General features: G+C 34.9%; 2 protein-coding genes, 1 long non-coding RNA gene and 1 pseudogene across 5 annotated transcripts in view; 1 reads left to right on the forward strand and 3 right to left on the reverse strand.

The window, feature by feature from the left end:
* Window positions 1-2327, reverse strand: part of LOC116287678 (uncharacterized) — a 4933-nt pseudogene extending 2606 nt beyond the window's left edge.
* Window positions 1-4157, forward strand: part of LOC148909590 (uncharacterized) — a 37720-nt gene extending 33563 nt beyond the window's left edge. Inside the window, exon 3 of the long non-coding RNA XR_016120421.1 lies at window positions 4064-4157. This is a non-coding gene — a long non-coding RNA (uncharacterized LOC148909590). The remainder of the gene's footprint in view (window positions 1-4063) is intronic.
* The window catches only part of LOC116301324 (scavenger receptor cysteine-rich type 1 protein M130), an 81950-nt gene that overhangs the window by 29367 nt on the left and 35064 nt on the right, over window positions 1-17519 (reverse strand). The window lies entirely within an intron of this gene.
* LOC116306172 (scavenger receptor cysteine-rich domain superfamily protein) overlaps window positions 1-17519 on the reverse strand; it is a 45840-nt gene that overhangs the window by 14532 nt on the left and 13789 nt on the right. Inside the window, exons 2-4 of one of the 3 annotated variants that reach the window (XM_089033868.1) lie at window positions 9849-10096; window positions 4014-4340; window positions 3047-3837 (exon numbers count right to left, since the gene is read on the reverse strand). In XM_089033868.1, coding sequence (XP_088889994.1) covers window positions 3674-3837; window positions 4014-4340; window positions 9849-10014 — 657 coding nt within the window. In that variant the 5' untranslated portion in view covers window positions 10015-10096 and the 3' untranslated portion in view covers window positions 3047-3673. Of the gene's footprint in view, window positions 1-3046; window positions 3838-4013; window positions 4341-5229; window positions 5447-9848; window positions 10097-17519 lie in introns of those variants that run through there. The other 2 variants (XM_031716221.2, XM_089033869.1) reach the window with 2 other exon arrangements.

Raw genomic sequence — 17519 nt, forward strand, 5'->3', positions numbered from 1 at the left:
AGCTCCCCAAGCCAAGCTTCGCGCCATTCACGATGTTTCTCGTCCACAGCTAATTTCATTTTCCAAATACCAATTCCCTTGATTCGTGTACACGATCCACAGCCAAAAACCGCACAGTTGCGGCCTGGTATAGTATAATATAAATCTAGCTAGTTAAAACTCACTATATAATAAATATAATATATATATATATATATATATCGCTTGTTGTCACTACTCTTCGGTCTACGCTTCGAAATCACAGCTGATTGTGTGCACTCTCGTGACCACGTGACCAAGTCAAAACCATAACAAAGAGATCCCTCTTTGATGTTCACCGGGTTTCATAACCATTCACCTCTAATATCGTTTTCTTGATCAACTAAGGCATATAATCGAGGTATGTGAGACTAAAATGGCGATTTTCGGAAGAAAACATTCTCGACTAGAAGCTCTGCCTCGTCCACCATTTTGACCCGGGCGCCTGCGATAAATTCAAAAGAAAACCATAATGCGCACCCTCAGTTGAAATTTAAATTAGCCAATCAGCGGTTTTTAAGCAGTGTTCTCGAGAGCCCAACTTGAATAAAGTAGCCGTGTTTTTCTTGTTCTTGCTTGCAAAGTTTTTCAGGGTTTAATAAAATTCAGTACCCGCGCAATAAATCGAACCCCCAACAAAAGACTTTAAAAACATGTCTATAAACAAATAATATAATTACGTCAATGATATGACGTCAATTCTTCTCCATGGCAACCGAACAACAACATGCTCATAGTTATTCTGCATATTTATTGAAAACCTTCAAATATCCGGATCGTGCGGTCCCTACCCTACTACTTATGAGTAACTTGCTTATCTACTATAGCTGAATTACACGTAATTATCACACGGAAATAAAGCCACGCTGGCACTGATTTTACTTTCATGTTCCTTCGCGTTGTATTTAGTCCGTCGTATTACTTAAATACTAGTAATAAGCACCTTTTTATAAGGAAATAAATGTGAAGTGTGAAAATAATATTTAGTGACACAATCAAGTTCATAGTTGCGCTAGGTGATTCGATTTTTTTCAAGATTTCAATGCACCACTCGCGTGTCCATATAAACGCATGCTATAATATCCGGATATTCTACACTTAGCTGCTTGGATTCTTATTGCTAAGATAACCCATGAAAACGTTCATATACATTAAGTTCTCATAGCCAAAGCGTTGTGATAAATCTCTTTTAGTGAAACAGATCCCCTATAATTCTTCATGACTTTAGTTCTTCTGATTAAATTTGCTACATCGTTCTCCCGCTTTCTTTCTAATTAAAAGTATAATCGTTGGAGAATCGTAGGCTCTTTCTAATTAAAAGTATAATCGTTGGAGAATAATTGAATCCGTACCTTTTTAATGGTGGTTGGTGCGATGATACTTTTATAACATTAGAAACAACAATGTAGGAGCCCGGAGGAACGTAGTTTTGTCCCACCAAAACGAGAAAGTTCGTTGATGATAAGAGATCTTAAATGATTTTATTCTAATATAATTATTGTTTTACGGCCATGTGTTTATCAGTGTTATAGTGGTGAAGATGGAGTGACGAGTACTCGCAGTGTCCTCATATCGTCCGTTTGACCGCGCGAAAAAGACCATACATGCACCTTTTGGAACACAGTGATAATTTTCAAAGCAAACAAGGCTATATTGCTCTTAGAGCAATGATGTTTCGGCTCGCTAAGCCTAGTTTCAGGAGTGTGCAGTTTTCATTTTTTGTGTCAAGTGGCTTTGTTTTACGTTTAGCGCAATCTAATTACGACAGCCAGACAGTGAGTAATGTTTAGGAGTTCTATTTTTAGCTTTCTTCATGGGAAAAAATGAACTCATAAATGGTTGGCACCTAAAAATATGATATATATTGCTTATTGTATAAATATAAAAAATCTCCATAAAAAAGAACCTCGAAGTAAAAATAGAGTGATTATTATTGAATTGTTGACGAAGTTTTTTGTCATTCAAGCACTCGAACTATACGTGGTCGAGTTCCTGAGTTTTTTACTAGTAGAAGTTTCAAGGACCTCTCGTTCGTGAAACCACAAGTTTTATCTGCATCTGAATTTTTTTCTTTATTCACTTGAAGAAAAAGCAGGTACTTGAGTAAGACAATGTCCAAATCCTTTACTCTACATTGTTGGTCGCAAATGAAATATATATCTCGCATTGTTCGTTGGAGTGCAAACACGCACACACATGACTCTTTTTAAATACATACGCTTCGACAAGGATGTCAAACAATAAATTGTTATTTAAATAAAACAATAATTGAGATATAGAGCATATGAACTTACCGAATCACGGATCATGTATATAAATAAAACAAAAGGTATACAGGACGTCATAAAAACACTTGTTGATGACGATAGGTGAAAAGATTACTGTTAAGTATTGTAAACATATCCGCATTCGTTATTTATGAAGTGATAAGAATGCCGAATGTGATTGGATACTATAGAAAATAATGACAACTGATTGACAGCTTCACAGAATATTATGGGTTACCCAAACTGATCTTAGTAGCATTAGTAGAAACAAAAAACTTTTTTCTATAGCTGAATTTCAGGAAATTAGCACAATGAGGATTAGGAACCCCTTAATTTTATTATTTCGTAGTAAAACACAGATTGAAAATTTGGTTTCATAAGCACTTTAAGTTTGCTATTGGTCCCCGTTGTAAAATTATTGCCGATTTGGTTTGGCATCGGTCGGCGTTCTTTGGTCGGACTTCGGAAGTCTTCAAAAGCCGGAGTTTGGTATTTCAGCCTTAGAGCTCGCATGTTTATTAAGATTGCAGTAAATGAATTATTTAACTATAAGACCTTTTGATAATTGGGTATGGCGAAGGAGTTAAAGATGTTTCTCAACATTGATGTGCTAAAAGGCCATCGCAATCTCTTGTCGCCTTAATAATAATAATGATGATAATGTTTATTTAATATAGCGCTTTTTACTCATAGCTCAAAAGCGCTTTACATTTAGACTAGTACTATTACCAATAATAACAAAAAAAGATAACCTAGTAATGTCAAGACTCAGTCATAAGATCTAAAAATCGGAGGAAAAATCGTCATTAAATATTAGATGCCCTTATTTCTTATATTACAGATAGCAATTGTCTCTGACAATCCAACATCAGTAATTATGGCGTATAACCGTATCCTAATCTAAACTTAATTATTTATTCAATGTTTCTTTTAGCTTATAGACCTAATACTATCATAAAGAATTAACACTAAAAAGATATTGTCTAGTTATAATATCAGATAATAGATACATAGACCTTTCCCTAACTAGCCTGGACAACACGAATCGAGTTTACTCGACTCAGAAACCTCCATGCCGCAGTTATTCAAGCGAATCCAGGAAGGGCTCATCAATTACTGTTAATCTATGATATAGCAATAATTTAATGATATGAAAAATCAGTGCGAAGATTCAAAGAAATCAGCAGAAAGCTTCTTTAAATAAAAAAGTCTTTAGTTGTTTCTTAAAGATAACGATTGTCTCTGACTGTCTAATATGAATAGGTATAGCGTTCCATAGTCTTGCCTTCTTTTTTCCTGTTACGAGTTATCCAACAGCACTTTTTTTTTTTGAAACTATGCTATCCACAATCTTTCGTAATATGTTACGTTTTACTTCAATAAAAATGCTAGTATCGCTTATCGGTATTGGTAAAACCAAGTTGTCGACATGTAACCTTGGCATCATTCATATCCCAGTAACCAACACAAACTGTCCCCCACTGACCCTGATAGTACACCTGAACAATACCGGAAACGGCAGGTAGAAATCGAATGTTTGGAGCAGGATTTCCTAATTAAAGTGGAAAGGGTAAAAAAAAGTTAAGAATATACGTTTACTCTTAACTTTTACGTATTAGAAAAATGATAATAAATAAAAAAATTTTAAATCTCATATTAAAGGACTTAAATTTTAAATGCGGAATAGAAGCTTGAGTGGGGTAAATCTAAAAAAAATTTAAAATTTACCTGTTCGACCAGAACACATCACAATAGCATCTTCTGTGTGATTTTTGCAGTTGGAGCTGACAACTCCCCATCCAGCGTGAGGACAATCCTGAAGTGTGGCCTCTGAACCTATACATCCCATATTGTCTAACCACACTCTTCCCTCTCCTCGTCCATTGTACCAGTAATATATAGCTTTAGTAAATCCAAGTTGTCTGCATGAAACCATGGCATCATTCGTACCCCAGCTATCATCGCATACTGTTCCCCATTCACCGTTGTGATAGACTTGTACAAGACCAGCAACAGCACCCCTTGTATCAGGCTCAAGTCGAATAGTTCCTGCATCTGTAAAAAAGTGAATGAAAAAGTCGTTTGTTAGAAACGTTTTAAAAGAAGCAAATATATTTGTGTGTTTTATGGATTTATATGATACAATATGATTTAATGTAAAATTTAAATGCTTTATCTAGATAGCTTAATCTTAGGTAATTACTGCATGGTTTGACGGTATTTTAGTTTTAAATTATAAGTATTTAATGATAAAGCAAATTGCATTACAACTTAATTCAACAGTGAAACAAAAAAGACTATTTTTTGTCGATATGTGTTCATTGTCTAACTTAAGTAGATTTAAATTAGAAAAAGGTTTTGCGTCTTCCAAAAACGCTTATGATGGTGTCAAAAAGAAATCCAAAGTATTTAAATATTTCATAGCAGTATAATTGAGAAGTAAACGACAATTTTGGATTCCCAGGAATCAGTCAAATTGACTGCTCTAACACCTAATACAAATAAAATGAAATTTCTTAATGTTTGTTTTTTCTGTCTACTAGATTAGATATACGTAAAAAGACTGAGAGAGAGAGAGAGAGAAGAAATACTAATTTTGCATGCTATTTTTTAAGACGCAAGGAAATAATGGTTAGTTTTGAAAATCAAAAAAAGTTAGTTTTGAGAATATAAGAAATTAATGTTTTTCCTTATGCATAAGTTTGTTTTCATGACCGATGCCCAAGTTTTATGTCAGTGAGTAAGTTATATTTTAGAAAAGCAAATGTTATTACACAGCCAACAGTTCTAAAAGCGGTGCATACATTTCGAGATATATTATAGTTGCCTCTGAATGAAATACATTTCTTCTCAGTTAATCAAAGAAAGCTAGTTATAAATTAGCTCTTGTTTTGTTATTAACAAATCATTAAACCTAAATGTTCGTTGTTCCAAATAAACTTACCAAGCAATGCAATAGTTGACAAAAATGATAATAATGCGAAGTATATCATATGGAAATTCATGGTTGCCGGGCTCTCACTGTCATCTATCCAAACATCTGCTTGATCTACAACGTTAATAGCCAAACGGCAACTGGAGTCCTGTCTCCGCTGCTGTCCTTTATATATGCCACTTGTAGCTTTGTTATGGAGATTTTTTATTATTGTTTCAGCATTGATGTTTCGTTTTGTACGCTGCCAAAAAGTATAAACAAGAGAAAAGGAAACATTCGTGTTCCGACCAAATTAATGACATTTAGTTAGGAGAATGAGAAATCAACTATTTTTAGAAGAGCTGTAAAATTTAGATAAGATCTGTACTATCGTGCGATTGAAATGAAAATAGGGACTGAAAAATTATAAACGCTTTTTTACATGTATGCTTATAAACTGTCTCCAATTTTACTTCCTTCTTAAAAAGTGAAACATAACGAGTAATTTTCACAGTCAAGTGAAATAGCAAACTGTTTATTGCATGTATGTTGTTTCAGTTTTAATTATATTTGAGACATAATAATTTCGTTCTTTATATTTCTTTATTGGTAAATTTATTTTGCTAAATTTACACATAAAAACCCTTGATCAAGTCCTAACTACGTTTTGCTTCTAAATATGATTATATAAATAATGTGATTTTGCACAATGCAGTAGTAAAAATTTTAAATACTTTTTCATGGGATTATTACTAATGGAATCAATAGTGTTTTGTTTTCAAAGGAACTAATTACAGTCGAGGTCATTTCAACCTTATTTCAACTTTTAATTAGAAGAAATTGCATAATCTGAATGTCATTAATAAGGTCAGAAGCTGGGAGATAGCGTGGCAATTCAACCAGTAACGACTAAGTCTTGTTTAATTTTCAAATGTATTACCAAGATGAAAAACTTTGTACTAGAGCCCCTTTTCTTGCTATTTAGGCAGTAGGTTGTGAATGTGGATCATCCATTACAATCGATAGCAAATAAACTATTAGTGCTGATTTCGAAATTACAGTCTTGTTATGAACTTAATGACATAATAAATATTGAACGATGCTCTATAACGCATTTGATATTTTTATATTTTAGTACACGGATTCTGAAACGAAAAGGCGACAAATATATTATAGGTCACCGATGGTAGAACCTTCCATCTTTCTTTAGTTGTTGGTTCAATTTAATATATTAGTTGAACTGTAATATAACTTCGAACTGCTGTTTCACTTAACTGTTTATTTATTGTCATGTACCTAACAATTTGAGCAATTGACAAACACGAATATAGAATGTGTGATGCTTTTATTTGAGGTATTCAAAAGGCTTCCTCATTATTTTAATTGTTAGGCCATAAATTTTATTAATACACCAACAATAAAAATTAATCCTTGGAAATTCTAGCTCACCGATGGTACGACTTTCGATCTTTCATTAGTTTCTGGTTCGACTTAATATATTAGTTAAACTGAAGTTTAATATCGAACCGCTGTTTTAATTATTTAATGCCATGTGCCTAACACTATCATTTTGGAATGTCCTAATAAAGGATACAAAACGCTATGGCGTAAAGCGTGCCGCAAAATAAAAGCAAAGACAAAGTGAAACTCCACGCTTATACACGCTAATTGTACTACTTGTCTATCTGTGCAGTTGGGTCAGTAATGTTGTGTTGTCATAGGATAGTTTTCCCATTCTTTTACAAAACGTTTTTACCGTTCTCTCGGGCATGAGGACCCAACTGTAAGAAAACGGCCAATATGTATTCTGATCTCTTATTTATTTAAATGTCAGAGAGCGTTTTACTATACTTCTCGCTACGTGTGACTGTTTAAATATCATATCCCGTCTTGGGCTAAAAAATCTTTTTCCCGAATCCTTCTGATATTAATTTTTGCTGTTGGGGGCAAATCCGAAAAAGAGCGTGGGGTAGCCTGTTCCCCAAGAATGTATTTTATAAATGTTTAGGGTCTTCATGATGCTTGTTTGTCAACAGTCAGTTCTGAACACGAAGATTTGCATAACAACGGTTTTGGATAGGAAAAAGAAATGGCTTAATGTTTTGAAATTTCTTGTAATTTGCACGAGCCTTATTAGTTTTGCGATTTTTCATTTCAAAGTATACTAAACAAAATTGTAAAAAGATGTGTGTCGAACCAAAAGGTATTTATTTGTCTCTGACCAAGTCAATAACATGCATAAAATGTTTTCGTATTTTAATTTATTTTCAATTTTATTTTATTTTAAACTGCAAAACGATTGTCGGCCATGATTTTTAGTTCGTGTGCACACGTGTTTTCTCATAGTTGAGTTTCTAAAAATTTCAATACAAATCTCGAGTAAGCTAAGTAGCTTATATGAATTTTCCTTTATATGTTTCTACGATCTGTATGACTTAACTAATTGATTTGAAAATTATGCCGCAGAAACAAATTACATACGGAATGGAACATAGAGATTACTTCATGGAAAGCGCGCGCGTACGGGATTTTAGCACGAGTTGGTGCCGTATCTGAAATCGAACGAGTGAGCGCAGCGAACGAGTGAGATTTCGGATACAAAACCAACGAGTGGGAAAATCCCGTACAAAGTGCTTTCCATGCTGTAATCTATTTATTTTATACATGCTAAGATTTTGTTTTTTTATTAATTCACCTTTAATGGGTTCTCTAAAAAAAATACAAAACTCCTGTATTTTAGAATTCTCTTTGAAAAGCTAAAAGCTTAAAAGGTACATGTAAAACAATTACTATTTAAATCAAATGCATATCTGGTACAAATTAAATAGCAAAACGTTTAAATTCTAAGCTAAATATGAAACTGTTCATTTGAAAATAACGAAATAAGCATCCAAAATCGGTAGGTCAATGAAGTCTTAACTTAGCTTGTTAAAGCGGAGGGCTGTCTTCGTCTGACGATTCAAACACACGCTTGATGCGTTTGAAGCTACGTGTTGACTCTGTTGATTTGAATGAGTTATCGGTGGAAGTTGGCGACTTGTTTAAAGTGTTCATTGTTATGTTAAACTGTCCTCCGTGAAAAACTGCGCCACTGAATGGGCCTGCTGCAGGGAAACTAGAACTTTTCATGAATGAAGATTCACGGCACTCGGTGCCCACTTCACTTTGTAAACTCGACACTGGCCTTTTTTCTGTAGACGTACTTGTAGTTTTTCCACTCAGAATCAAAGACATGTTTTTCTGTTGTTCGTTTGTTCTGTTGAACGTTTCTGTGACCAGATAACAGCATTATATGAGTTGGCGGGATGTTGTTGTCATTCAGTTTTTGCATCATAGTTTTTCTTGCGCTATGGTTGGTAAGTCTTCGCTTTTCATCAAAGCCTGCTTTGTCTGCCATAGTTTTCATTAAACTATTTAACTGGTTGACTCCCATTGCACTGGCCTTGAACCATGGTTTATCTGTAGGGTTCTTAGTATGATTAATACCAAGATAAAACGGTGAATCACTATCCTTCATTGAGCTAGGTCTTTTCTCAGAATATAACTTGTAAACAAACACTGGATCTCTGTCCGGCGAAGCGTTTGCAAAACTGAAAGCTTTAGGTTTTACTGTTCTGACATTTCTCGTATCGGCTCCGGTCCTTGTTTTTGTTTGTCGCTCTGAATATTCTAAATATTCAGCTCCATTCACATCTGTTAGCAGTTGAATGTCTCCCCACTTCATACGACGGTGCTCGTCACATCCCCTTAATCCAAACTGATTGGTGTTCATAAACCACATTGTGTTTAGCAAAGCTAGCCTCAGCATTTGAAATTCCAAGTAATTTTTTATCGTATAAAATGTTTACTTCTTCATCGGTAAGAGCTTCTGCTGCGTTCGGCTTGTTTCCTTTGCCTTCTTTTTTGAGTTCTTTACTTCGAGCTTCTAAAGCTTGTCTCACTTGTTCAAACTGGCTGTCTTCAATAATACTTCAATAACCTCTTCTGGCGGGATTTCCTCGACTCTTCTCATTTCATTTTTGGAGTTGAGAAACTCAGTCAGCAAACTTACATCTCTTCGTGTCTTCGAAAGAGTGTTTCTGTTTTTTTGTTCTTCGATAAACTTGTCTATAGGTTTGTCTAGAGACACAAACCTTCTTGATTGCTCAGCCATTTTCACAAAATATCTCCTAGCTCTTTTTTAGATAAGTTTAATTTTTAACTACGAACAACTTGAATAACTGAAAATATTTAAAAGCTGCTCGACAAAGCTACCGGCGATGACCGCGAAAACACGATTCGCCTCGACAGTGGTTTGCGATTGGACGAAACGCTTTTTTCACGCGTGATAAATCGTTTCGCCTCTCTGATTGGCTAAAAAAAGTCGTGAACTTGTTTTTCACACAGGAAAATTTGATAAGAAAATCTCAGTATGTATAAAATAAGTAGAGATTACTTCATGGAAAGCGCGCGCGTACGGGATTTTCGCACTAGTTGGTGAAGTGGTGGTGAACAAAAATTTGTTCAATTTTTCATGTAGATAATATTTTCTTCGATGTTTATCCCCAAATAGTATCTTTATTTTGTTGTGAAAATTATTGCCTATTAATTTTTGAGTTGTCATTTACCACAGTCTTTTTAGTGAAAATATATAATAACGAAAAGGATACCAGATTGAGAGTTTCCATCAATCTCTGCAGGATGCAAGGTTCTTGACACACCGTGATAGCAATACACACCACGATAGCATCGTCCGTGTGCTTTTAGCAGTTGAAGCTGACAACTCCCAATCCAGCGTGAGGAGAGCCCTGAAGTGAGGCCTCTGAACCTGTACATCTAATATCATTTAACCATACACTACCCTAGGCCTCTTCTCGTCAGATATACAGATGAGGTTAATCTAAGCTGGAAAAAAACCCTGAAAGAAATAAAAAACCCAGAAGGGTATGAATGTAAGCAAGTAAAATGCAGAAAATACAGAATACAAAAAAAATTGTTGCTCAAATATATAAATTAAGATGTTTTGAAAACAAATAAATGTTCCTTAGCAACATTTTATCTATTTTCATTTTCAGTATGTACTTCCAAAGACTAATTGAAATTTTGATCATGCTCAAAATAGTCACCACTCACTACCCAAAAAGGCTGTGTTAGATTATCAGCAAATATAATAAGCTTCATTTCCTAGTTCCCCTGGTTTTTATTGCTTATTGCTCTTTAGAGTCGTATTGATAAATAATGATCTATTATAGGGAAATATAGTTGTACACAATTCTTATGCGATAATAGAGCCTGAGGGCTAAGTTAACTGGAAAGTCTAGGTAGCCCCCAGTCTTTTTGTTTCTAATTAATAGCAGGCCAAGAAAACAAAGGGTTAAAGCTAAAGCTAATTAATAAATAAATAATGGATGGTAATATATATTATCAAACTCATTAATAATTCATGAGGAAAACACAACAGAAATCACGGCCGTGGAGTGTTGTAAATCTGATACAAAACTGTGTTCATTTGCATAAACTTTAAGTTGGATTTTCTTGGCCAAATTCACTTTAATTTTGAAAATTTTAGTGAAACACAAAGGAACTAACCTAGACGTTTGATAAGTCATATACAGTATTCGTGTCCGTGTTGTATCAGATATACAATCACTCGGCCACGCCTCGTGGTTGTATATCTGATACAACACGGCCACTCATACTATATATATTACTAATTTGATGATAGTATAATTATTAAAAAAAATTGTTATATAATAAAAGTAATATAGTAATAATATAATAATTTTCTTGATAATAATTAAATAAATTACAGGAAAGTATACACAATTAGATTAAATAAGCAAATATACACTCAGTGCAAGTATGAATATCTAATTATTTTCGAAGGAACTAACGCTGTTGGATGAGGATATTATATAATGTACATTATAAAAAGAAAAGGACTAAATGGTCTCCTTGTCGAACTCCTCTTGGTACCGAGAAAAGGTTTGTTGAAAAATCGTTGTTTAAAACACTTTAACCCACTTTATAAAGGGTCCGAAATTAAATGACCTAAAGGCTTTTAACAAATACTTACAGCTTAAGGTGGCTCCATATAGTTTTTGTTCGCGCGCGCGCCAGTTTATGTACGAGAGTGCGCAGTACCAGAACTTGAAGAATTTCTATTTTTATGACATCACGAAAGGTCGGTTGCATACGTTATTTAAAAAATATTAAAACTCAAAAACTACGTGGTCAAATATCTTGAAATTTCTACAGCAGTTTTTTCTTCGTAGAAGGCAACTGACGCAATGTAACAAGTTTGGACAACAAAAACTTTTTATCTTGAAATTAAATCGATATTTCTTTAATATCTTGGTTTCTGTAGTCATGATTTGAATAAAACGCTGTCATATAATAGGCAACAAACCAAATTTCGTATTACACAATCTGAAAAAGATTGACCACGAGAAACTGGAGATTTTAATTTTTTAATGGCAAAAGGTCCCGTTGTGTGTCTGACGTGTCGCTGCTATGTTAACTATTCAAGTGATCATTTTACTATAGTATACTAATATACTGTCTGTAGGCTGTGTGCGTATATGCTTTGCAGTGCATTTTCTAATCCTTAGTTAGTCGAAAACCTGGATTGTTTTGCAAATATCGGTTAACGAACTGATAAGGTAAGTACGGTCACGATTCGAAATGGGGTGAATTGCATTTGCTATCTTGATATTTCGAATAAAGAACATCGTAAATAAATCTTTTTGAAATTGATATACGATAAATTGGTTAACAAAAAATAATGACTGTGTTTTTAATTTTATTTTGCAATTTGGAAATATGCCATTGTACCAACGTCCTAAAGGCAGCATAAATTCCTATATGTATACATCCTCTCCCACCCTATGAATTAAAGGTGATAATAAATGGGATTTAAATAACTAATGAAATCCCCGAGCTATATAAATCTATAAAACAATGTTTATGTACAATAAGAGGCATTCAAAATTAAGTCGTTTTTTCGCCCGTTCCCACAGGATCTTTTTGGCGTCACGCTTAAAAGTTCTTAAATCTGCACAAGTTCTAAGATCTGGTGGTAGTTCATTAAATATTTTTGACGCAGAGTCTTGAAACGTCCCTGATTCTAGTGGGATACAAACTTGTGGGGCTTTGCTTGAACGTAATTGCCTTTTCGGTGCGTGTAGCTCTAATGGGAGGTATACTGGCCAACACTGGTTGTATATTGCATTGTGAACGATTTTTATGAGGTTAAATTGAGTTCGCTCTCTTGCTGGTAGCCAGCCGAGCTTCACAACATCTTCTTCTCTGGCATAGCGGTTGATAACGAAACTTGCTGCTGAATTCTGTACTCCTTGGACTTTTTTCTGTAGGTAGGCAGGTAGGGGATAACAAACGATGTCATTGTAGTGGAGCTTTGAGAGTACCAGGCTTTCTGCGAGTTGCTTCTTAACATGAAGTGGTGCTGGGTTTTTTATTTTACGGAGTGTTGACAAGGCGCCGTAGTATGATGATAACACATGCTTTACATGGTAAGACCATTTGAGGTTTTCCATTAGCCAAGTGCCAAGCAGTTTAAATGACTTAACCCTTTCTTCTGTTTGTCCTTTGAGCGTAATAGATGGAGTTGTTTCATGGAGATCGCGTGAGCGTGACATTTGGTCTGTTGAAATGAGCATCATTTTGGTCTTCTTTTCGTTTAACGATAAATTTGTTTTAAAAGCCCATTGTTCTAGTTCTTGAAACGTATTTTTCATCTTATCTACTCATGTGGTTAAATCGTGACAGTAGAATGTGGTGTTGTCGGCGTATTTTACGCAGGAGCAAGTCACGTTGTCTGGTAGATCATTGACATACAAATCGAATAAAACAGGGCAAAGTATAGATCTCTGGGGCACGCCAAAATCTATGTCTACTTTTTCAGAGTGTTTATCATTTACTTGTACGTAGTGCTGTCTCCCTTTTGAATAATCAAGTACCAAGTACTTTGATTGCTCTGGTAGAAGAGATTACTTAAAAGGATTTGGATTTGAACTGCACGCAGCATCCACAAAGCTTAGCTGGTCATTTACGAAAACACTTAACGCATTGATTATCAAACGTGGTTTAAGTGCGAATCTCAATACGAGATAGATAGATTGTTTATTTGTTAAAACATTCGAGCTGAACTGATTAAATTATCACATATAAAACATTCATAAATTAGATTTTAAAACATAACTATGGCAGAGCCATTAAACTATTATAAATTATCAGTCCACTCATTTTATGAATTGACCTTCATCTAATTGCAACAGAAACTTTCTCTTCAAAATACAGTCACTGATACCACGTCAATGAACATACTAAAAATCTTTTGCAATCGAAGTCCGGAATACATGAAAACGACGTTCCAAATCGGAAGCGACTGTTTCTACCCTTCAAATTGTACCGTTATGATTGGATTTGTGCCAGAATACGTAAAAAGTTTAATATAAAGGTAAAACACTTGCCTATAAGTCCCCTCGAACATATCCTTTTGACCGACTCGATGTTTATGTCACCATTGTTCGGTTTTGGACAAGAGTAAGTAGTGATTGTTTACAATAATTTGTAATAAATATTCTCTTTAATCATGTTCTATACATTTCATCTTGCTTTAACTAGTTTGATGTAGCTTTCTTCAGCTTTTCTAACATTACTACTATTACTATTCAACTACAATGCACTACAATATTATTTCATGCTTCGTGGTTTTCCTTAATATAATACTAAAGAAATTACTAGATTATTCAGCTGTAATTGAATGCTATGCTATGTTCACAAAGTCGTCTGTTAGACTTAGCCTGCGTAGTTAAGCTCTTTTAAAGGGGAATGGGGAGAGCTAGGGTGGAGGCGAGGAGAGGATTGAAGCATTTACAAGTATATACTGATTCAATCAAACTCGTCGTCTTGAATGTCGAGAAGGTGCTGGTTCAAGTTACTGCAACCAGATCCCTTGCACTGACCACATGCTGCGGAGCACTCCAAGTTGTGTATGCGGCAGGTGCATCTCTTGCTGCTGCAGTCGGTTGTGCAGTTACATTTGATGACGCGTAATAATGACTCAGGTGCTGGAGGTAAATCAGTCAGGACAGGTGCTACTTGGCCAGCATTTATCTTCCATCCCCATTCCGATAGTGCCATATTCCCGTCTTCACCTTTGTGCTGTTGGACCTGGAGGTATACTCTTACGCTGTGGCATTTTGTAGCTTCAGAAGTAGGAGGGAGGCTGTGACGACGAATCTGTGAAGTACTATTTGCCAACTTTGCACAGTATATTGTATATCTCAGGTAATCAAGCTTCTCGCCAAGCTTTCCTTTGTAAAGGCATACCAACGCGTCATGACCAGATGCTGTAATCTCCTCTTTTGTTGAAGTTGATGAGTGAACGATCTTTGCTTGCTCGCGATAGTGTGGCGACTTCAGAAACATCTTGAGAGAAGCCCCCTTTCCGAAATCATAAATGCGAGAGGTAGTATCGCTGCCGAGTATAGCGTGTAATTCTCGTGTAATCCTGACATGATATTAGTTACTGAACAGCAATAAGTTGAAATGAAAGGCTATCATTTTAATTATGTCTTATAGGCTTTCCTGCGGTTCTAAATAACGAGTTTAAGAAAGTGGGAATTAAAACAAAGAGAAGTTAAAGCAGGTGCAAGAGGTGCCTATTATGGTGCATGTGTACAAGTCGAATGCAATGGTTTGTCCCACACTGTCATAATGATTGGGATTGGAGTAAAGACGAGTTTGCGTTTCGCCTACTTGATGTTAGCAAACATATATAAATCAATACTTAATGTATGTTATTATGTTTGATGTTATCGTGGTCTTTGGTTATTAAAGCAATATTAGGACAGTGATGCTGTGGTGTTCTCGTACAAGTCTACCACAATGGTGAATGGGGAACAGTCTGTAATGATAACTGGGGCGTGAATGATGCCATCGTTGCATGTAGACAACTCGGTTTTAGCACATATGTAAATACTTGGGGCAATGGACACGGGCAGAAAAGAGTGTGGCTAGATGACATGGAATGCACAGGCTCGGAGGCCACTCCTCCTCTATCATTTGCACCCTGTTAGCTGCCTTCATCCATCCTGTACTAGCTATCAGCACTAAGAAACTAAATATACCTGGCTGTGCACCTCATGTTTGGACAGTTTTCCATTTTTAATTTGTCGCAATTTAGCTTTCATTGATTTCAAAATAACCTTCACGGCTTGATAGTGTCCATGTATAACTCTATTTTAGACCAAGGGGACAGGCTGACAGCACGTGTCGCAGCGTGCAATATTTACCACATCTGCACTTATCTTCCCCTGACACTTTCCATGTCATCACGTTCGGCGGGGTTGGCAGCATTTCATAGGTCGCCTTCATCAAGAAATTAGTTTGCGCTGGTTCCCATATATGTTTTGCATAATTTACTACCCGAATGCACAAATTCAGTTTGTTTCCATGTAATTAATATTTACGTTTAAAATAATTTTAGGCTGCGAGAAAGGAATATACAGGGCGAATGTACTAAGGAATTTCAGAGAAGTGTTAATTTCCAATTTAGATAAATAGGTGTGAAAGTTATTAAACACTTAAAATGATACATCATCTTGGTATGTGCTGTCAAACGACTTGTTAAGGCAAATTGTTCTTACTGTGAATTGTCTTTATTCCTTAACCAGAGTATGCGGCGCTAATCCTTGCATTTGTATAATATACCTCGAAAGAAACATATGAATGACGTACAAACCAAATCGTTTCGTTCATTATCGAGCTACAGCATTTTCTAGTGTAAAAGCAGCATAAAGATATCGTGGTTTATTATGGAGCGAGTTAGAGACGGAACGAACGTTTTACAGTCAGGACAAAGAAAGATGTCAAAATATTATATTATTATATGTATTTGCGACCTATGCAAGTTATTATTAAAGGATCTAATGTTGGTGTTGGTGTTGTACAAGTCTATCACAACGGTGAATGGGGAACAGTATGTCAAGATAGCTGGGACGGGAATGAAGGCAAAGTTGCTTGTCGCCAACTTGGTTTTAGCAAATATATAACGTACTAACACAATGGACAAGGAAATGGTAGAGTGTGGTTGGATGAAATGCAATGTTCAAGTTCAGAAGCCTCACTTCAGGACTGTCCTTACAATGGATGGGGAGTTGTTAGTTCAAACTGTAAATCTCACACTCAAGATGCTATGGTGAAATGCTTTTATTACTGAAAGTTTAATCAGTTTAATGCTCTCATTCATTAACTTATTAACTTTTTTATATTTATATTATTAGTTAGTAATCATTATAGTTACATACGTATAAACAGCTATCTTAAAAAAAACACCTAATTCTAATACTTGTTATACATTAAAACTGGTTACATTAACATATCCTTTTTTGATATTTATTTGTATATTTCATTTTTTCATATTCCAGTAATGTACTTTGGTAGTTCCTAATCTCATGCAGCGTTTTTCTTATCAAGCATTAAACAAAACGTATTTACGTGGCAAGAAAAAATCATTGCATAATATCATTATATTCTTTTATTATTGTATTATTGTATTATTGCATTATTGTATTATTGTATTATTGTAATCTTTAACATTACTGTAATACTTAATTGAGTATATATTAACTAAATTATTAACTTACTGTTATGACTTACTCTAATTATTTTGTTGTTATTTTTTACTCACTATTTTTTTTAATATTCAATTTTCTTAAATATATATTTAAACGACATGTACTTAAGCACAACCATAAGCACGCGGTTATGTAATAATGAAAGTTTTCCTTTTTTTGTAGCCACCTTGGTCATGCAGTATTTATATTCTTTATCCGTGCTTAAGTTATTTGGATAGACGTTCATTTTGTGGATTAATTATCATTTCTTTTCCTTGCGGGAAAAGGTGGGAATTGTCCTCTTTTTGAACACATGCGGGTTCGTGGTTTTAAATTAAAGTGCCTCTTTGTTTACATCCGTTTGTAAGTCCATCATCATAAACAAATACACACTGTATAAATGGAAATTTGATGATGAGTCCCTGGTAATCCTATCCTTTTCAATGACCGCTTGAAGTATTTGATAAAAATTCATCATTTAATGGGAAATCGAACTTTCACCCCCTCCAAGAGTTATGTGTACTTGCTATGCAGTTATATTTTTACTTAATTTGAAAAGGGTGCATTACTTTTTCACTCTTTGTTTTACTTCTATTGGAATGCTGCAAATACATAATTCAATGAATAAAACTTCTAAAGTTAGCTGCTTCATCCGCGCACATTTTCGGTATCAACGAGTAGCCACTGAGGAGAAGGCAT

Source organism: Actinia tenebrosa, unplaced genomic scaffold (genome assembly GCF_029948245.1).
Source record: "Actinia tenebrosa isolate PJP-AT-01 unplaced genomic scaffold, QUT_ActTen_1.0 PGA_scaffold2__45_contigs__length_23673736, whole genome shotgun sequence".
Classification (NCBI taxonomy): Eukaryota; Metazoa; Cnidaria; class Anthozoa; order Actiniaria; family Actiniidae; genus Actinia; species Actinia tenebrosa.